At 42.4% G+C, this 21,982-nt stretch overlaps 2 protein-coding genes across 3 annotated transcripts in view; one reads left to right on the plus strand and one right to left on the minus strand.

Annotated features, from left to right (window-relative positions):
- tesk2 (testis associated actin remodelling kinase 2) overlaps positions 1-12,384 on the minus strand; it is a 31,734-nt gene extending 19,350 nt beyond the window's left edge. The window contains exons 1-3 of one of the 2 annotated variants that reach the window (XM_062519800.1): positions 11,806-12,384; positions 6,665-6,992; positions 1,909-2,030 (exon numbers count right to left, since the gene is read on the minus strand). In XM_062519800.1, the coding sequence (XP_062375784.1) occupies positions 1,909-2,030; positions 6,665-6,895 (353 nt within the window). In that variant the 5' untranslated portion in view covers positions 6,896-6,992; positions 11,806-12,384. Of the gene's footprint in view, positions 1-1,908; positions 2,031-6,664; positions 6,993-11,787 lie in introns of both variants that reach the window. The other variant, XM_062519793.1, reaches the window with a different exon arrangement.
- A 292-nt stretch (positions 12,385-12,676) lies between these two features.
- Positions 12,677-20,307, plus strand: tmx3a (thioredoxin related transmembrane protein 3a). The gene is made up of 16 exons (XM_062554322.1): positions 12,677-13,372; positions 13,599-13,653; positions 13,768-13,807; positions 13,898-14,021; positions 14,747-14,792; positions 14,922-15,002; positions 15,207-15,306; positions 15,536-15,613; positions 15,722-15,788; positions 17,320-17,418; positions 17,602-17,659; positions 17,762-17,815; positions 18,117-18,173; positions 19,121-19,250; positions 19,644-19,712; positions 19,861-20,307. Exons 1-16 carry the CDS (start codon positions 13,345-13,347, stop codon positions 20,068-20,070), a joined length of 1,296 nt encoding a protein of 431 aa, XP_062410306.1. The 5' UTR covers positions 12,677-13,344; the 3' UTR covers positions 20,071-20,307.
- The last annotated feature ends 1,675 nt before the right edge of the window (positions 20,308-21,982 follow it).

Consider the following 21,982-nt stretch of genomic DNA (forward strand, 5'->3'; position numbering starts at 1 on the left):
ATATAAGTGTGATCACAGATACCTTTGTGGCCCTGGCACACTCGCAGCATCTTTTTAAAAAACTCTATTTATAGCCGTTCAGTGGCGGCAGATAGCGATGACCTTTGTGGAGCTTAAAATAAAAGGACAAGTCAGTTCTTTGAGAGGCACGGACATCAATGAAACCCAAGCTCAGGGTGGCGGTTCAGCCCATCCATTGTTAATGGCTCGCCGCCCTGCTTCCATGCCAGGGAGGAGGGCGAGAGGGGGACGCTTGCTCGACCTACTCTTCCACAAAAGCAAGAAGTGACGGGGATTTGTATTGAAAGCCGCAGTCCCGAGTCTTTTTTTTTTTCTTTTTCCTGAGCGAGATGAAAGGGCTGCAAATTGCATTGATATTGAGCCGCTCACTGGAAATAAAGAGGAGCAGGAACCAGTGAAGCACTCAGCTGCAGCCGCACTGAGGCCCCTTCACTAACATGACATCAATCAACGAAGGGGGACCTGTCTAAACAAAAACCAATCAGTGTTTCTCTCTCTCTCTCTCTGTGTGTTCGGTGTTATTGGTTGATCACAGAAATCACTAGCTCAACTTTGAGACAATGCTTGGGCTTCTTTATCAGACACTTTTGTCCAAAACCGATACCGATAAACATTGCATTCGCATTACATTAATACAAATTTGTGTCCATAATAACATCCCGGTCCATTTCTAACTAGGGTTGGGTATCATACCCGTGCTAAATCAATACTTTTAAAATAGTGCTGGTGCCATAACGGTGCCTGAACCAGTACTTTGCTTTTACAATAAAGTGCTCAAACTCAGGGTTGAAAGCACAAATTGCTTTCTTTGATTGATCAGACAAATTTGAACATGAAATTGGACTATATACAGTATTTAGTCTTTTACCAATAGCTGTAGTTTCATTGCTTCTAGGCATAATTCTAATTGCAGCAGATGGCTTGCCATAACTTTAAATGTTAAAGCAGCTTACCATGGATGTACACACAATGGCAAGTAGCCTAATCAATCTTTCATCTGCTTTCAAGTTTATCCAGTGTAGATGGCTTGCCATATCTTTCAATTTCAAAACAGCTTGCCTAGGAACTGCCAGGTCATGGACAACTGCAATTGCAAGTAGTCTAATCTATCAAGTCAGCTTTCAAGTTTATCCAATGTGTTCTCAAATGCTTCAATACATTTGATGTCTTTCCCCTTAAAATGCGATCACTGATTTAACATGTTACATATGCCGGTGTTGAAGTATTTCGATTCCCAGCGTTAGCAGGCATTTTAACAGCAGCGATGCACAAAGCATTAGGCTACATCCTCTCAGAGCAGCGTAATTAGCGATAACGTGCGGTGATTGTTCCGCAGCCTCTTTGACAGCTCGGGAATATCAATGCAGCAGAGGTATGTTTGCCACCTACATGTTTCTGCTTTTACAAGCAAACTTTTAGTATGAGCTTCAAATTCATTGTGATGCAATATGGGCCTATACGAGGCCAGGTAGCGACTGTCTGACAATAAACTCTCATATACAGTAAGTCAATCTAACAATGGATCGCCGCCACTACAACAACAAACTGTACCATTAAAGGAATGTCTTCATGTCTGCATGACTGTGGTCGTTGAAAAACACATTGCATCCACTTGTGCAATTTCATGTTGGACTTACACAAGGCAATTACACAGCACCCGCTCCCTCCCTCCCTCCCTCCCTCCCTCCCTAGCACATGGGCTTGTTTTGGTTCCTAAACCCTGGAGCACATTCACACTCTGCCCTGTGGCTCTCCGCATGACCTTGTGGTATGCAGCTAGCGCGTGAGGAAGTCCTTAGTATGTGCTGTGTGTGTGTGCGTGTGTGTGGGAGTGTGTGTGTGTGTGCGTGTGTGAGAGTGTGTGTGTGTGTGTGTGTGTGCGCACACCTGAGGATGTTGGGGTGGGAGAGTCGGTTCATCAGCTGCACCTCCCGCAGCATGTTGGCCCTGTTGCTGCTCAGCTTGTTCATCTTCAGAGCCATCACCTGGTCTGAGGCGCGGTGACGTACCTGGAATACACATCACGCGCACACACACACACACACACACACACACACGCACACACACGCACGCACACACAATACAATCTGCATGAATACTGGGTCTCCTAAAAGTCTAATATCAAACCTTTACAAATCAATGCAGATAACTTTCAGCCTTATCTAACAGAAGTTACTGCAGTGGAGAGCCTGGATTATAAAATGCAAGTAAGTGCATGTTTAACCGAGATGAAATATATCTGTGTGCATGCTATAATACCCATCGTATATCTTTCATAAGACATCTTAGATATCTTACAGTACTGTACATCTTTCTTTTATCGGCAGCTCTAGATCTTGTTAAGTCAGCCAAGTGATGACAAATAAAAACTGCACTTTCGCAACAGCCCCGGAGGCAGGAAGTTCCTTATCGTTGCGCCAACAGCTCATACCTGAGCCCTCGCCGCACACCACAGCTCAGTGTTCAAGGATAGCGGCGCCAAATGGCTCTTTCCGTTGGGCAACAGCACCGCGCGGCCCTGCCGTGTTGATACGGCACGCCACGTGCACACACCTCTGTTGTATATCTAAACCTGTTGCATGGCAGGGGTGGGGGGGGTCAAAGATCGCTTTCTTGGGAGCTGGTGTACTGTACTCTACTCCAAAGTGCTGAGCCAGAGGAGATACCCACTATCGCTGGCGCTGTGTGGGAGTGAGTCACGGAGCCCTGCACGCTCGAACGTTCTGAAACAGGTTAGCGCGGCTCGGTGCAAAGCCTCAGGTGGCGTGGCGTCGCTCTCTCCGCTCTGCAGGGCCTGCTGCAGGGGATCTGAGAAAGACACGCTCCGAGCTCTCTGCATGAGCGACTCGGCAGGAAGTGCTGTTATGACAGACTGAAATATTAAGCGGTATCTATTCCAAGGCACTTCCTCAAGCTGAAAGGCTTGCGATACTGAGCGTCAGGGCCCAAAGGCAAGAGAAATGCTACTCCAGCGCGTATTTGATCAACAGGTTTGGGAGCAAGTGTAAGATACCGAGCGTACCATAGAAGAGTCAGTCAAGCGTTCATAACAGGCCCGTGGGAAAACAAGAGGGATGCGAACTGCTGTTAGCGCTCCCTGGCTGCGGCCAATCAGAAATGGCCCCCAAGACCACTGGATGGAGAGGACAGGAACCCCGTTTAAAGGGAAGTCCGGAGCCACGGGAAAAAGGGAAGTGTTGAGCTTCTCCGCTCCTCCTCCTCCTACAACGACGACAACAACAACAACAAGATCCCTCTCTAGCAGACTCAGCCTCCAGAGAGGTCCACGCGGTCATCACGGCCCAGCGCAGCAAAGGCAGGCAGCCCAGCAGGACAGGCAGGGGCAGATGGCGTCCACCCCTAGCCACCTGGGGAGAGTGCAGCCGGTCTCACACACACTCACACACGCACACACACACGTGCACACACACGTGCACACACACACACACACACACACACACACACACGCACACGCACACGCACACGCACACGCACACGCACACGCACACGCACACGCACACGCACACGCACACGACTCCAAAGGCTGAAGTGCCACACCCCTTTACGATCAGTCTGTGACCAACCCTTTACAGTCAGTCTGGCCCTTCGTATAGAGCAGCACATCCTGCATACTTTGGGCTGATTTCTGCCATTTTTTACCCAAGTCACACAATGGCTTTTCCTTCCCTCTCCCAAAGTAAATAATGAGACGCCGTACACCCATTCTGCAGAGCTGCTGCAGTGTGCAGCCATCTGAAGACTAACCAACAACAGTGCTTTAACTTAAAAAAAAAAAAAAAAAACGCTGATAAAATGTCAATTGACGTGTGCAAAGTCACGTTGGAGTTTGAGGCCAACACTGCGAGCACAGAGAGAGCACAGTCTAACTGAAACGTGACGTTATGTAACGGGCGAGTATTGATTAATGGTCCATCCCCACACAGCAACATCACACAGGAGAGCAGCCAGGGGGAAAGAACCTTTTTCCAAAAGCCAGACACTATTTAAGGTCATACTGGCGTTTCTAGAATGGTATAAAATGGCCTTGCTAAAAGTATTTGGGCTCATTTCATTTGGAAATCTAGGGTAGAATCATACGTGGGTATGAGCTGTATGAATGGACAGTGTATTATTTCTACAGTCCATGTGACAACCTCATCCTTCTGTCAGAAATGTGTTCAAAAGTGCCCTGCTGAAGGCTGCAGCTGCACAGGATTGTGTTGTGCACAATGTGTTGTGGTTTTGCTGATGCCTGTTCACAGGAACACACAACGGAGAGCTGGGGCCAGCGCTGGCCTCCTAATAAATACCCTGCCAGCGAGGAAACACCTCTTTGTGAAGACGAAAAGGCCCCTCATATCAACTTTAGCCTGACTTAAAAAAGGTGATGGTCTATTAGATGCTCTGTGTATTCATTCAGCTACTGCACTTTATAAACTTGCCATTAACTTGCTTCCTTACCATGTGATTAAAGCCCAACCCCTCCCCCTTGCCCCCAAACAAAAACAAACACACACACACACACACACACACACACACAGAGCTATGTCCCGTGTCCTCCCCCTCACCCCCACATGCCATGCCAGGCGCGGACCCCCCACACGGTCGTGTGCTAATGGGTCTGGTCTGGGTGTTGTTTTACACAGGGCTGACTGCACACTGTTACGTCTCTGTGCACCATTCATAGCCACCCCATCCAGTTCAAATCTATGGAGGCAATTGTTCAAGAGCTAAAAATAATCTGAGTGAGTGTTGTTTTTTTTTGGGGGGGGGGAGCCTAGTGAGCGAGAGTACTAAATGTCAAAGGAAAACCCCCACCTTAAATGACTTTTGTTAAATGTTTTATGTCAACATAATGTGAAATGAAGTAGGATCATAAAGCTCTACACTCTTTACCTGCTTTATAAGGAGTGTGACTTTCCAAGTGTTAGAGTTTGACTGCTTGTTAATGTACTAGCCTTCAGGTTTCGACCCACCCTACATGCAGCGGTTCACAGCAGCCCCCGCTACCACTCAACTCTGAATGAGGATGTGGTTTAGCGCGGCTGCAGCTGCCGCTACATACAGCCTGACCTCGAAACATCCACTCCGTGACCGTTCATAGCCTAATGACTTCACATCTTTACTCATCAGCCACCATACCCCAGGCCCAGACTACCCCCACCCAACACACACACACACACACACACACAAACACACACACACACACACACTCCCCCAAGCATGTCACTCTGACTAAGCCTGATGACCGACAACTAGGTCCGTGAGAACCCTTAAATCCATCAGTGGCAGGACTTCCAGGCTGCCTGGGCCGCGGCTGGTGAGCCTTTTGCCACGGCTGCAGCCATTCCACTGTGATGACCGCCATTGATCTCGCCCTGTGACTGATCAGGCAATGTGAGCTCATGTTCTCCGAGGGCTTTTCTGCCCTTTGGAACAATTCTTTCTCTTTTTATGAACAAAAACGCAGCTGAGAAACACTGCTGTAAACAGAGCACTGCTGAATCACGAGTGGGTTTGTTTTCTCTTCTCCTGCTAAAGGGGGGGACGCGTTCAAAGACATGCAGCGCTATTAATATTGACAACGGCAAAACATTTCACTGGTGTCCTCAGACACACTGTTTACAGTTGCGCTGCGCGAGGCTCAGATCACCGCTGCCGCTGCCCTTATGTAACAGCTCGGTATTCGGCAGGCCCACGGCATGACACACCGCTGCCTAATTATACACTTCTCAGGAGTTCTGATATGCATCTGGTGGCCTCTGCATTGCTTTCTATTTTCACACAACACAATTCTGGTGAATCAATTACGGGCTGTGGCATTACCGCATCTCACTGACCTTGTTTTGACATAATACACTCTGAAAAAATGTCACCAGCTTGATTAATAGTGAGTGTTGTGTTTTTGTTATTGTTTTTTTTAAGGAGGGGGGGGTGACTCACTAAATAGCAGGCTAGCATCGCACAACGCTACTGAGCCCAAACAGGCAGCTGGGAAAGCCAGGCCCTCTCTACCCCGCTCTACGAGCTATTTATGCCTCTTCAAAGGGTGCATATAAATACAGACTCAGCGCACTTAAACAGGCCTATGGGGTTTCAGTAAACATGAAGGGCGTCAGACACACACGAGGCTTCATGAGATCTCCTTGTGGCCCTTTTTCAGATGCCAGATCTAAAGACGTGGATTAAAAAGTAAAGCAGCGCTACATTCGCTCACATTGTCGGCCAATGCACCCGCTGCCCTCCTCTTGTCATCTAAACGGTTGAAACTATTTTAACGATGTTGTGCGACATTTTGCGTAACCAATGGTTATTTAGCTTGTAATTACTTATGACAATAACATTCCATGATCTCACATCGCTAGTCCCTTCTATGTTTGAATGGGGCTTAAACGATGTGATAGCACTATGATTAAAGGCACTAAATTAATAGTTTACACTGGGCCGACATAAGACGTTTAATTCCACACCTGCACAGTGTTATGCAGCCTAAATATGGGTGTTAATAGCTATTTGATGTGAGAGGGAAGATCTCATCTCCACTAAACATTCCCCATCCTATAAATACCTCCGAGTGTAAACTCAACACTTAACCCAAAAAACTTCTGTGAAGCAGGGCAGGGTGCCACTGCCCTCGGATTACCTTGTAGACTTCCGAGAAGAAGCCGGAGCCGATCCATTCGCAGATGAAGTCATCCAGGCGGGTCAGGCGTGAGAAGGCACTGATGAGGGCGCGGTAGGACGACGGGCACACGCGGTCCAGCTGGCCCGTCTCCACGCCCCCCATCCCCACCCCCACCCCCACGTCCCGCTCCTCCGGGCGGTCGGCCCGCGTGGGGAAGCTGGCTATGGAGTTACGCTTGTTCCGATCCATGTCTACTGATGCAGCAGGTGACGTTGGTGGTGCAGGACTCCGCGGCGGACCTTTCACATCTTTGACAGGCAGGAGGCGGCGGTGGTGTAAGGCAAGCCTAAGGGAACCAAACAGGTGTGCGTTAAAAGAGTGTTACCAAGTCTCCCCACGCCTGAGGTAGCTCATGGACACGAGTCTTCAGGTGTCAGCAATGCGGTCACATCTCTACAGGATAATAAATAGCCAGAGCAAGTGTTGTCGTGGGGTCTTCTGACTCTGTTGGCTGACGATGTAGGCCATCGGTCAGGCTGATTTCATTCATTTATTCGTTTACAAAAAACAAGCCATCTTCACACAATCTAAGGAGTTGGTATTTGATATTACAAAGCAATACAACCAATAGTCACCAAACAGTAAACACCTACTGAACGTCATGCTAAATGCATTCGGCGTCAGCTGCCGTGCTGTGAGAGCCGTGCTAGACATGACACTGTGTGACGAACCATGCTCCGATGACAGAGGAAGAAAAGGTGGAGGGGTCTAAAGGAGAAATTTCACTTGAGTCGCCATTTCATTCTCCAGCTTACACAACACCAGGCATTTCCCTTCCTCTTCTGACCAATTTATCATCGGCATATACAGCTGCAAGAGTGCAGCACAGTAGATCTGCCCTGACATTACAGGCCTCTGGTGAATTATAACAGCTGTACTAGTAGTCTGGATGGGCTGAAACAAGAGCATACGCTACCAGTCTTATATTTTCAACTCCCCAAATCATTCAAATCCAACTTCATCATCGATTATTTTTTATGGCCAAATATGTCTCTCATCCATATCAGAAACGTTCATATACGGTATGTTTGTGGACCACATGTTAGTGTGAATGTATTTTACAAAAACATGCCATGCCTGAGAGTCTTTAATTAAAGAGTTTACACACACAGATTTAGACAGTGGATCAAACAAGTGTCCTGTCCTATTGAGGGGCAAGGGGTCGGTTTGAATGAGTGCAAAGTAGCATTAGTGTTGTCTGAACCTCCTGACTTCTCTCCTCAGGTATTTCTTAAAAGCACTGCTAACAAAGACTTCAAGAGAGCCATATATATCCATTTCCATTCCAACGTTCAAACGAGCAGTTTGAGAACGGGTGACCACTTTAATTCAGTTTTTATAGCAAAGGCTTTCCCATGAAAAAGTGTTTTAACAGTTTGGCAAGCTGTCAACAACCACAGACTGTTTGATATTACGTTTTCAACAACGCTACAGTGACATAAAGACTCTGACTCACTGCTCTCGGTCTGAACAGAAAAGCTGGCGTAGCCAGACCACCAGTGACATCCATAAAAGGACTTTTTCCCTCCTCCACCAAAGCTTCTTTCCCCCATTTTTCTTGTGCTTTGAAATCACAAAGCCGGCGCTGCCAAGAATGTCCACGACTATTTCTGTGTGCTGAGCCCCGTCAGGAAAGCGCACAACATGAGGGAGGCACTTTTGGTGCTTAATGTCGTCATGCCTCCCCTCTCTTTCTGGGAAATACAGGAAGAAAAAAGGGGCCAAGAATCCATGTGAGAAAGAGAATAACTGAAAAATGAAAGAATGAAAGGAAGAGAAACAAAAAGAAAGACCGAAAGAAAGAAAGAAAACTATTTCCCCATTATTCAGTATGCATGAAGCATCGGATTGATCTGGTTCAGAGCCTGAAGGAAAAAAAAGAGAAAGGCCGACAAAATTGAGTTTGCGGATGTCTAACACCGACTTCCCAGACTTGGCTGTCTCCCTGTGCTCTCCATCCCCAGCTGGCTGACATCTCAGCAGTCGTTCACTGTTTATAATGCATCAGGAACTGGTCTGTCTCCCTGCTCTTTTACACGCAACAAGATGGAGGAAGCACTTTAGATTAGGGTGATAGCCAGACAGAGAGGGAAAGATGATGTATAGAGGACAGAGAGAGAGAGAAAGATGGAGAGAAAGTGAGGGGACTCCAATCAGGATGGATGTAGCTCCTCAGAACCCCGAGGCAAGATAATTCAGTCTCAGCAAACATCCAGCAGTCTCAGAAGGATGGAGTAGGCCATCCCCCCACATGACGATGTGATACGATACAACTTTATTGTAAGTCACAAGCTGAAATTCTTTTTAGTGCTGCCGCGATTAATCGACATAATCGAACTAATCGATTATGAAAATTAGTCGACGCCAATTTTTTTAGTCGACTAATCGTTTTGCTTTTGACCCCCTATTTATTTTTGGTCTCCCGTCTCTAACGGCTGTAATGTTATTAATTCTGTTATTAACTCTACAAAAGTAGGCTGATATTGATATGAGCATATCTATATCTATGGCTATATGTCATGTTTTGGCCCTTCAGTTGAGTTAAAAATAAAATGGACAAAATGGAATGGAATAAAATGTACTATTTTTTTAAAAAAATAGTCGTTTAGATTAGTCGACTAATCGAAAAATTAGTTGAAAGATTAATCGTTAGAAAATTAGTCGTTAGTGGCAGCACTAATTCTTTTTGCGCCCCTGGGCAGTGCATTTAAGAAAAACAACAAGACAACATAGATATACAAGACATGTAAGAAGTAGAGCACCACTGGACAAGGACATCCATGAAACATTACCACAAATGACAAACACACAAGACAAAGCATCACAGAAGAGAAGAATGTATCACAGAAGAGAATGACATGAACATGTACACAAAAACAAGGTCATGAAGACGTGTATCCCTACATATCTCACTGGGCTTTAATTTAGTTGGTTTAACAATAGGATAGATTGATGTATAAAAGAGTTTTTAAATCTGTTGCGATAAAAAGAAGGAATTCTAAAGCATCTGTTAGAAGGCAGAAGCTCATTTTCTTTGTGGAAGAGGAGAAGTTTCTGGCTAGGTGAGCTTCCAGAAAGGAGTATGCTACAGGTAGTCCGATAATCTTTTAACAAATTTGAAAGCTATAGTTTTGTTTCATCTTTAACTGATAAGATACTCAGCCACACTATGCTACAATAGATACATGATAATCTGAATAGTTGATGTTAAAAACAAAGAAATTATTGATCTCAATCTAAGGAAAAAGCAGCACACCGTCATATCTTTTTGCAGATAAATTCTATGTGAGGGGTCCATGAGAGATTTTCGCCTGTCATGACACTCAAATATATAGGCTGGGACTTGATTGCTTTCTGAATTGTGAATCTTTACTGGGGGCAGTTGACAGTTAGGGGGTTTTCCAAAGATGATGACACACATGGGGACAGTGTTAAAGTACAAGTGTAAACCCAGAGAGGGAAAATAGCGCATAATTCAGCATGCATCAGCATCATATGTATACTTGTTAGAGCTATGTGTGTAACCTTTGTCACTAACGACTTCTCAAGACATGGATGTTTATCATGCTTGTGAAAACATCATTAGAAATCGCAGACTAAACTGTGGGATTGAGCATTTACATGCCAATGACTTGTTAAACCACATATGTTCCAATCATAAAAACGCCAAGGTGTGTAACGCTCAATTTGTACTAGGCTTGGAATGTTTCACTAACCACAGAAACACATCCTCATTCCAAATAAATAGGGAAAGGCCCTGCCCCCCTATACCTCTTATTCTGCATATAACACTGAGAGCAGAGCTAATATTAGATCAGTTTCATTAAGGGTTTTTACAGTGATGTTTTAAATGCATGTAAAAGTTGGCTGCCTTCATCTTGGCTTCCAAAGGCATATTGACAGGCCATCTACTGTAAGTGCGGCAGGTAGCTTGATGTTGCATCTTTTAATTACATTGTTCTACATAAAAGACTGGCTACACTAACTAAACCCAAACTTTCATCTCAAAGAACACCAGCGTGGGTGACAATGAATGAGTTGGAAACAATGGTCCGACTCAGACGGTCACAAAACAGGTGTGAGGATATTACTATGCCTGGCTTATGGGGCCATCCTTCTGTTACTCCTTCTCCACACCTTAGGAGTGAGGAGACCAATAGGGCAGTTATGGCATTAGCCTACTTAGGTATTTTATAGTTAAAAATACTAAGGTATGTTAAGTCGCTTAGCTTACAATCAGACCTTGCAATCTGTTTTACACCACACAGGGATGTGAAAAAACAGCATACCTCACATTCCACAGATTTGAAATAATGACTGGGCTGAGCTGCTCTTCGAGAGTGAGCTTTTCCTCAGGGCCTGTCTCAGGTACACGGGAGATTTTGAATAGCATGCTTGGACTTTGGTTGGAGCAGGTTATGGAATTGCCCAAGAGTTCCATAAATAGCCAACGTTAGAACACTGAGCTATACCCTTTCAATAATGATTATGAAAGTTAGGCTTTCTATTCAACTGAAGGGAAAATAAGCATGTTGAAAGCCTTCTGAACATACGAACGCACTTTTATTGTTTGTAAGTGTGTAATTAATCGTGTTAAAGCACATCACAATGCAGCTTGCTTGTTGAAGTTGCGGTGTAAATAGAATTTCAGCCTTTGAAGGTGACGTAATGACAATAGCGCTCGTTAGCTGTCAGATGCAGGAACGTGTATTGTTGCTGTTAGCTTACATTAATGACATAATCTGAATTAATTGCACAACTGCGTTTTATGAACAGGTCTGGACGAAGAATATCGCTTGTGCGTGCTGTAGTGCACAGGTTATCAAAACAAACAGCCTGAACATTTGATGGCTCGGAGTTCATAACTCTGTTGTCTAGATGGGTCTCAATAACTGTTACATCAACAAGTGGCTGTTGCAAACTAGATAAACATATTGGCAATTTACTTAACTGTCATGTCCAGCTTTAATTTCACTCGGCAACACACAACACTGAATAGTAACATAAAGTGACGATGTTAAGTTAGCTCATAGCCTACGCTAACATTAGCTACCTAAAGTTCGAGTGAGTGATTGTCTTACCTGGTAGTATGTCTTTACCTAAGTGAATCCGTTTAAAGGGTCGATAGGCCTCGTTAAGTCCCATTGCAAGTCACAATGAAGTCAAAAATGTAATGTGCAATCCATTACTGTAAGTCCACGATATACACGATAACTTACATGAAGATCTTCGCGAAGTTAGAAAGCTAGCCCAACTTGCAGACGTTGATTCTTACCATTACAAGCTTCTCGCTAGCTAGCTACTTCAAAAGTTTCCAATATGTGACAGGTTTCACTTCAGCGATGGCAAACTACTATACATTATAGCATTGCCCAAAGAGTTTGTTGGCAAGCGAGAAAAGAAAATGAACTTGCTAGCTGAACTTCGTAGTTAAAATGTTAAACAGCGTTACCCAGATGACCGAAAACAAACAACGCACTAGCCTGTTAGCGCACACACACATTTCGCGTAAAAGAATAATAATACGAAACTCCAAATGAGTGCTTCCAGTATTCCGCATACGTTAACGGCTTAAAAAAAATATAACCCTGTGTATTTCCAGTCTGAAAGTATTACTGTACTTCATGTGTGGCACGAACTCCCTACTACGCCAATGCCATAATAACAAATGCCTCTCCTCGCTCGGACGCCACTTGCAGTATCATCGGGAGGGAATGCATGATGATTGACAGCAGTGTAAGCCAGACAGATGCAAGTAGATGCGAGCCGCCATGTCTATTATGCCCAATAACGACGGAGCATGTAAAACTTGATACTGATAGATTTGTATGTTGACGAATTAGATTTTTCAAAATACAGCTCTGGGACCAATCATACCTGAGACGAAATTAGACTTTTGTGGGCTTTTTAGTTAGGTCAAGTAACTCGCTCCAGTAAAAAGCAATCGGCACTTAAAGGCTCATCCGTGATTGTAATTTCAGACACGTTTTACAGATTGCAGGAATTCCTCTTCACGATCAACTTTCTGTCGGCGCTCAAGACAACTCTGTACAAAACCATGGCTCAATGAGAAACCAACATAGTGGCTCGGACCGAGCCGATCCCACTCAATTGAAAACAGTGATTTAGCACGGCAATTATACATCGCCATCTTGTGGTATATTGGGTACACTACATCTTAACCCTCTGTGTTCAGAGACCGTGTACCTCTCTGCGTTGCGCGCAGTTTAACATGCATAAACCTGTAATGATTTCTTTAATCTTGCCTGTTGCATATACTTATGGATGCTGTCCAATAGTCCTGTGCTAAAACTGTCATTCCTATAGATTCACCTAGGCTATATCACAGACTCGACTGATATCTTTAGGCCTAATTCAATAACCTGTCCTGTAATTTTTATTTTCAAGATAGCCTATTAACATTGGCCCATTGTATATTGAATAGAATTGAGACTATCCATTCAATCGTTGGTCGACACTCTAGCCTTCGGTGGTGGCTTAGGCAGATTCCTAAATCCCTGCTCAGGTAGGCCTAAGCGGTATGTCGACGTCACATTCTTGGGAGTCTATTGATGGCCTTGTTTCCACATAGCGGTTACAGAAATTATCTCATCGTAGGGTAGGCAATTATAGCGAGAATGGCTAGACTACGGTTCACCTGTGCAGGTAAGCCTGAATAATTTACTTCAAACGAATGAATTGTGTTTGTAGAAAAACAATAGAAATGTGTTTTTTTTCTATTGTTAGACTTTGCCTGAGTGTCAGACTTGTCCACATACTTCGAGCTAAGCATGAGGACACATGCCTTCTCGAATAATCGTTGTCAGATTGACAGGCTAGGCCTACTAGCCTAGGCTACTCTAATTTGTTTTGTGTGTGATTTGTTTTGCAGTGATTTTCATAGCCATAGCGTCGGTGTCAGCTTACGTGGATGAGCTTGATGATACGTATGTTACAATCAAATGTTAAACTTTCTGTTGACCTTAATATAAACGATAACCTAAGTTAATAAATAGGCCACTTATTTAAGTGTTTAGCACTTTCTTTGTATTTTTTTTCAGGTTTAAGGACATAAGAACAAATGAATTGTGGCTGGTGAAGGTAAGGTTGATACCCACACATTGTCATTCACTAATATTGCTGTATCCTAAATTGGATTGATGAGCGTTTACATTGTATCTCCCCCTGCAGTTCTACGCTCCTTGGTGTGCATTCTGTAAGACGTTTGCCCCAGTATGGTATGAAGTAGGGGATGAACTGAAGAGCATGGGTTCTGATGTGAACGTGGGCATGATTGACTGCACCAAACACAAAAGTAGGTGTCCTGCTTCCGCCTAACCTTGTTTCATGCTGGGTAGCCTATAAGATGTTCATGAGTGGGTCAGTCAACACCAAACTTTCATTGTTGTAGGCCTTGTAAAGTGGATCTCAGACTGGAGTCTTGTGTCCTTTCAGTCTAGTCACTGATGAGGTTTACTTGGTACACAATTACGATTTTGCCAAACAGGTTTGGCAGCATGTAGCTTTATGCTGGTTGGACTCACAATCATCTAATAGGATTATCCTATGTTGTAAAGCACATGGATAGTTTAAGCTGTGCATTTTAAATCTAGGCTGGTTAAATGCTAACCAGATGGTCGGCATAGTTATCCGTTGTAGTACCCCCCCTCAGGAAACACTTTGTGGTATTTACTTGAAAGAGACAATTCCCACTGTCTGGCCTGTCTATTTAGTGGCCCACGGCAACCCAAGCCCTGTTTTATTTATTGTGCACGTGGGATTCATTCACATTCATATTGATGTGTCATTTCAGTAAAAACGGAATATTTGTTTTATTATGAGACTGAGTTATGGGTGTTTTATATCTGTTGTCCCAAACAGTGATAAATGAATATGTACTGATTCATTCATCATATTGTCCCAAACAGTGTACATTTAAATGAATATTTACTGATTCATTTATCTGAGCAGCTTGCTCCATAGTGTATTGTATTCCACAAGGTCAACATTAACTGTAAAATCTCTTACAATAAAAAATAGGTGTTGGATCTGAATTTGGAGTCCGTGGATATCCCACAATTAAACTGTGAGTGTTTACATCAATCTCTTTTACATTGTAGGAACTGCCTTGAGTCTTCTGTGTATTTTAGGAGTAGATAGATCATTGTTACTGCACTGAATATAGTCTAATCTTTTCTTAATTCCCCAATAATAGGTTTAAGGGCGAAAAGATCTTCAATTACAATGGCCCCAGACGGAAGGTTGATATAGTTGAATTTGCCATCAGAGTATCAGGGTATGTACCCTCAAACATGCCATCTACATTATACCATAATACACTCTGTATGAGATATTCAGATACCGTATTGCTCAGTAACTTAATGTTTGTATTTTACTATGCTCAAGAGAGCAAATCCAGTGTAATTAATTCATAATATATTAATGAATAATGACTTATTTCATGAGTGAATGTTTTTTTTTCTTCTTCTTAAACAACTAGACCTGTTGTCCGGGCCATTCCAAATCAGCAGATGTTTCAGCATGTCATGAGCCGCAATGATATTCTCTTTGTGTACATCGGAGGAGCATCACCTCTCAAGGTCCAAAGAAAACACAGCTCAAATGATTATTTAGCAGACGTTTCCATAACGTAACCCATTTGTTCCTGCCATGTTGTGGTCATTATTGAGAGGGTGTGGTATGTGTTCTGTACCTCATGGGAAGAGAGAGAGAGTGCAGTGTAATGCCCTGACCAGACAGTGGAGTGCAGTAGAGATGTTACTTGATGTATCTGAAGGTGTTACTAAAATGGAATTTTCATTTCGTCAGGAAAAGTATGTGAAAATGGCCTCCCAGCTCATTGTGTACCTGTCCTTTTATTCAGCCTTAGAGACTGTTTTACCTAAGGTGAGTCTAGCATCACCACACAGTCATTGTACGTGTACATACAGTATACATACTATACAAACATACTGGTGCTAACTCTGTAATTTACCCATCACATGTGATCATCAGGCCGTGACACTTCCAGAAGTTCCATCAGTTGTTGTGTTCAAAGATGGAACATTCTTCACATATAATGGTATGTCTTATTTTACATTGTTATGTGGTTGATATTTTATCAGAGAAATGAAAGAACTCAGTGTCCCTTGATACAATAGGAGGAAAACAGAATGGTTTATCAATATGAGATGGTTAAGCTCTCTCTTCATCTTTCTCATATTGACGTGTCATTATTACAGTAACGACTACATATTTGTTTCATCATGAATAATGATTATGATCATTTGTAATAATATAACATGATATATTCATATTTGACAGTGCGAGGATAACCGGATATAGCTGTCTGATCGTTAGAGCCCTTTTAAAAGAGACTGATCACAGTATGCTCTTCGCTCACATGGATGGATGCCCAGCAGTAGCCTTGCTGTGGCTGCTGTCCCATAGACCGGAGACTACTGTAGCTTGGCGTCCCTGCAATCACCTCAGATCCCCTGTTCCCCCTTTCACCCGTTACTATATAGCACAGATCCCCCCCCCAGGAGATGGACGCAGAGTATGTCCAATAGGCTGGAGCAGCCAGTCTAAACAGAACCCTTCTGGTTGTTGCTAGACTGTGGCCCAATTTTCTGGATGGTGTTCCTCAAAGACAGAATGCCTCATTAATGGATGTGCCTTTCTTCTCTAGCCAAGATGCTATGTCTTATGGCGTAGTAATAACAAAACAGAGAGGCAGTGCTTAAACAAAAGGCCAAACTGGCCTTTGGTGGTTCTCCAAGTAAACATAGCTATACCAAAACCAATATGTGGAGCTCATGAATAATGAATCCTTATATGGCTCTGGAAACACAGACACTTGAAATATATCCACAAATATTCTCTTTGAACCCTTGGGAAGCATTTGATATTTGGACACTTTGGAGCTTGTTTATATAAGATGTATCAGTCAGATACGTATGACTTCGATGCAAGATATGTTGAATATTGATGTTTAGACTGCTCACATTTTACATAGAGATAAACCTACACACCCACACCAAATTATTTCTAGATTGATTTCTTTTTGTGTAGTCCAGATGCCATGTTAAAGATACAGTATTTAAGATAATCTTCTTTTAGGTCTCCTTTAGGTGTACATGCCATGGTGATTTAGGCACAAGCAGGGCTGAGACATGAATGATTGTATATGATCTTAAGTGTAATGTGAGTGTCTATGTCTGTGGTAAAGTGTCACGGTATGTAAGTATGTGTGCGATATTAATTAAGTATAAAAGCTCTCATCTTAATCCCTCAGCATTACTGGAATGAACGTAACATTGATTGAGTAATTAATGTTGAGTTATCATGTAGGTAGCATTATACTGAACAGCATTGCTGTGCTCAAGCTTGAGACTGACCATATACTGTATATATATATAAAAAAAAAAAAGAAACTGTGTAGCCTATCGTTACCCAACATAACCTCATTTCATGCCCCATCTACAGTAAACAAAGCTCTGCTTAGTTTATATAGGGGCATGAGATGACCATGAATTTAATTGAAGTAACTGAAGTATAATACAAGACTCGTGTTTCCCTTTTCCCTCTATTATCTAACATGATGGCTGCAGAAGTACAGCATGGTGACCTTACCACGTGGGTGAACCGGGAGCGTTTTCCTACTTACATCAAGCTGGACTCTTACACATTGTATGCAATGGGAGATACAGGTAAATTACAGCCATTTTATAAACATTCATTCCACCTACAGAAGAACATGCAGATAAAATATGTAAAAAAATAAGTAAAAATGTATCTAATAATATATGTTTTCCCACAAGTTGATAGGTCATGATGCCACAGTGATTACTGTGTGCCACTATCACAGTTCTCTTTTGCTTGACTATTAACAGGAAAACTTGTGGTGATAGCTGTTGAAGATGAGAAGCACCCATCTGAAGAAAGCATTCGGTTAGTCAAAAAGGAAGATTTTAAGATTAATTTATGTTTGTTCAATGCTACAGTAGATGACACACGATTCTAAAATGTTGGGAAATCTTTCATTTAATTCAGCCTCAAGGCCCTGATTGAAACTGCTGCAACGGAATATAAAGATCATTTCAGCAGGTGAGAGGGGATTTATTTCTCAGTTAGGCCTATACATACCATTTCAGTTTCAGTGTGAGGATTGGACTATTTTTGCTGTAATGAGAAATAATAGAAAGATCCCTGGCAGTCTGTTTAAAGGAAGATTATAATAATAGCATGTGTCAACAGCACTGGCATTTTGACATAAATGCTATGAATACTATAATACTGTAATGCTATAGTACTGTATTACTATAAATACATACTGTAATCTGTGCTATTTGTACTGTTATATTTGTTAATGTCATTGAATGCTAAAAGTGTGTTTCTTCTTTACCAGTGACTACCAGTTTGGTCACATGGAGGAAAACAGCTACCTGAATGGCCTAGTTCTGGGGTAAGCGAGAGTTCAGATATTTAGATTTCACTAGAGTGGACTTTAGACATTTTTAAAAATATGTACTGTATATAACAAATACTATACACAATGAAAACTCAATTTATAAAACTCAATATTTCTCTCTTCAATCGCTAAACTCAACCTGCTTATATTTGAGACAGGTGTATGGGCCAGGCCTGTAATTCCTCTCACACAAAACTTAAACTCAGCAAAGATGGGAAATATAGTACCATCAAATAGGCAAAATCAAAGCTCATAGAATCTTTGGTGTAAATAATTGCGGAATGGACACATCTTCTCACTTCATGGTATACCAAAGGTACAGTGTCACCACTGTCTGTTGCTATCTTTACCATGCTCGTAAATCTGAATGAATTTGACCGTAGCCTACTTTGGTGCTCATGGTTTCTGTTAAATAAACCGAATGATAGAATTGGGCAGAATCTAACTGATCTGACAATGTATATAGCATGCCCATATTGACAAAATTTTAATCATTTAGGAACTCTGGCTAACATAGCATGCCTTTCATCAGTGGGAAAACTCTGACTTTTGAGTGCGTGATCTAAGCAGATTAGAACTAACTCAAGCGGGCGATCTGGTGGGCTTTAAGAGATTTTCTACGACCAAAAACGGTCCATAAAAACCAGACCAGGCTTCTAATTGAGATCTGCCTTTATTTGTCCAAACCTGTAGCCACACCAAGCTGGTAAAAGGGATCTGCGTCTAATTGAGACTAGGCTTTTAAACAAGTTTTTACTATATTTATATATTATTGGAGGAAAGAAATGGCCAATACACAAATAACATTATACAGTATTTCATGTGAGGATATGCCTTTTAGGATTATTATTAGGATTCATATCAATAAATGGGTTCAGCTGCCAGATTGGCTGCTGTTAATGCTGTCAAGATTGACTTGATTTCATATGTCTTCTCTTCAGTGAAGTGAAGGCACCCTGCATCATAGTGCTGAACCTGTCCAATGATGGATACTATACGCCCAAGGTGCCAGTGAAGACCATAGATGATCTGCTTTCATTCTTAGATGGTATCCTGGATGGCAAGGTTAAGGTACGTGAGATGGTCCTGCCAGCTGCCTGCTGTCTGTGTGCTTTAATGCTGTGTGCTGACCACATAGCTGTCGCAGTGCTGTTACCACATCGTTTTGGAATGAACTCTGCTGATCGTTATGGAGAGACATCTGTTGAGTAATGAAGAGATACAGTGCAGCTGGTACCTCCACTTCCTGCTGTTGTAAATGGACACTTATGCCATGAAGGGGAATGAAATTAGAGAAATAAACAGAAATGTCTTCTGACATGTACCCAGTGTAGAGACATACAGTATTGACTCCTGATGTATATGATGAGAGAACTGGCTATGTGCCTTGACTCATGCAAACCTGATGTGCGATGTTAACCCTCTGTTGTTCATTGACAATGATTTTGACTCTTCTGTGTTCAGCAACTTGGAGGAAATGGAGCTGTGCAACGCATCAAAAGAGCCGTGACGGATGCAAAGACGACCCTGAAAGTAAGAGTTTTGAATTTGATTGGAGTGGCGGGTAAAAGCCCAACTGCATTGCCCTCCGTTTTTGCTCTGACTCTTGACAGGCTGATGTAGTTACTCAAGCTGTGAATGACTTGAAATCTCTGCACTGTTTGCTTCTCCATGTCCACAGACCATGTATGATGCCGCTCCGGTCTGGACGTGTGTGATTATCAGCATCCCCGTGGGGATCGTTGGCATGATCATATATGCCACATGCACTGTAAAGCGCGTCAACGGTGATGAGGAGGAGGAGGAGGAGGAGCCGCAGCAGAAAGGGAGGAAGGCCATCGCAGGGAAAGAGAACAAGAGAAAGAACTCGGGTTCTAAGAAGGAGGATTAGCACATTGTCATTGGAGAATAATGTCGGGATGAAATGACCAAACACAACCATGTGTACTCGAAAAATCTACTTATTCTTAAACAATGTGGTTGTTTTATGTCAATGAAAAATATTTTGGATCTCAATTTCTTTTGTTCATTTCTAAGTTTTATGGGGGAAAAATATCTTGGAATTGGTATCGTCTTCTCTCAGCAGATGTATTTGATAAATACTTGTATAATGCAAGACATATTTGAAATATGGACATATACAGTACTTTGACATACATTCACAAACACTCTGAAATAAAAGATAAAAGTGATCATAGTGAATATGTTTTTGAAGACTTTTTATGTCCTTGTCTTTTGCTTGGGTCTGTTCTTAATTACGTTGAAATTCTCTTCGAAGAAGCTATGATTGCAGAGGCTGAGATGAAGAACAGAGATGTGAAACGATTGCCCATTGAACGTTAATCGGAATGGTCCATGTCACCATTGATCGCATGAAAAACATTATGGCTCAGCATTGGGTTTTTTTTTTAGATAAACCTAACCCTTGTGCATACTGCAGTTGGTCTTGCACTCGTGCATTTGTCTGTTACTCCACAGAAAGGAAGCGTTGCGCAACGACATGTCATTGCCAGGGCAGTTGGTAATGATTAGGCTTGTGAGGTCTGTTAGGTTATATGTGTGTGTGTTTGGCAGAGGAGCACAGTCTAATGAAAGACCAAAGTATACTGTAGAGCTGAACTGAAAGATTAGATGGCAATTGCCCTCATGTTGCACAGAGGAGAGGTTGCCCTTATGGATGCTAGGGAAAAACCTCCAGCACTTCTTCAAAATTCAACAGAATAATAGGCTACATCATAGATATTTTCACATGTAGTCCTTATGAATGCATGAATGAATGTTTACTCATGAGGTGTATTTTTGTCATTGTTTCATAGGTCTCCGGATTTTATTTTCTTAACATCTTTCAACTATAATGTTTAAATCTGACAACTAAAATATTTATGATGTCTATTTTCGGGGGTTGAAGAAAAAAGAAAATGAGATAGAGATAGAGTCTTTATTGTCCTATAAAGGATATTCTTCTTCACACGTCATACATTCCATAAAAAGACAGCATTTGATGTTCACATCACAGTCTCATACATATAACATATCAGACATCACACATCACACAAACATATACTGTAACATAATGGTTGTATTTTGTATCAAAATACATTAAAGGTGTGTATTTCTGTAATTTGAAAATACTGCCAAATATTTTTGGTGATTAATAATTTGCCCAGGCTTGATTCAGGAAGATGAACCAGTGCAAGATGAGTAACAAGGTTGCTCACACACAAAACACTACCTCTTTCACACCAACCCACTCACTCAACCACATGGTTACTTGCTCACCCACACATACAGCCTAAGTGTGCCTGTGTTTTTGAACTTTGGAACAACTTGATGTGTATGTGTCCTCCAAAGCCGATGACAAACAAGGCATCTGGGCAGTGTTGCAACGTTCCTGAGTATTGCTGTCTGGCACACTCCCTTTGATATTGGGCAACTTATTTTTCTTGAGAACCTGATTCATCAGTAGGCCTATAGGCACACTTCTCCAATCACAACACATGAAACCAGTTATGTGGTTGTCCTGCTCAAAAAGTCGCATAGGCCTAGTTGTATCACCTAAAGCAATATCAAGCATTCTATGCCCTAATTATGGCAGAGGCTTCATTCTCCATATGTCAATATACCATGAGTTTGAAGTCATATTATTAGTGGTTGGTTTGTACCAGTTCTGACTTTTTGAGTATCTCTGATTTCAGCAATGAGATGTAACAGGCAGGTTATAGTTGAACTGTTTACTGTTTGCAGACTACAGTACATACACAGTTATGGAAAGTTTGCAAAGTGATTTCACACTCCTTTTAGAG

The sequence above is a fragment of the Sardina pilchardus genome, chromosome 2 (assembly GCF_963854185.1).
Source record: "Sardina pilchardus chromosome 2, fSarPil1.1, whole genome shotgun sequence".
In the NCBI taxonomy this organism is placed as follows: Eukaryota; Metazoa; Chordata; class Actinopteri; order Clupeiformes; family Clupeidae; genus Sardina; species Sardina pilchardus.

Excerpts from the sequence above, each read along its gene's own strand:
- tmx3a (XM_062554322.1), top strand. The coding sequence starts at position 13,345 with ATGGCTAGACTACGGTTCACCTGTGCAG. Across the intron at positions 14,022-14,746 it reads TGACTGCACCAAACACAAAA|GTGTTGGATCTGAATTTGGA; the intron begins GTAGGTGTCCTG and ends AATAAAAAATAG. Across the intron at positions 19,251-19,643 it reads TCCTGGATGGCAAGGTTAAG|CAACTTGGAGGAAATGGAGC; the intron begins GTACGTGAGATG and ends TTCTGTGTTCAG.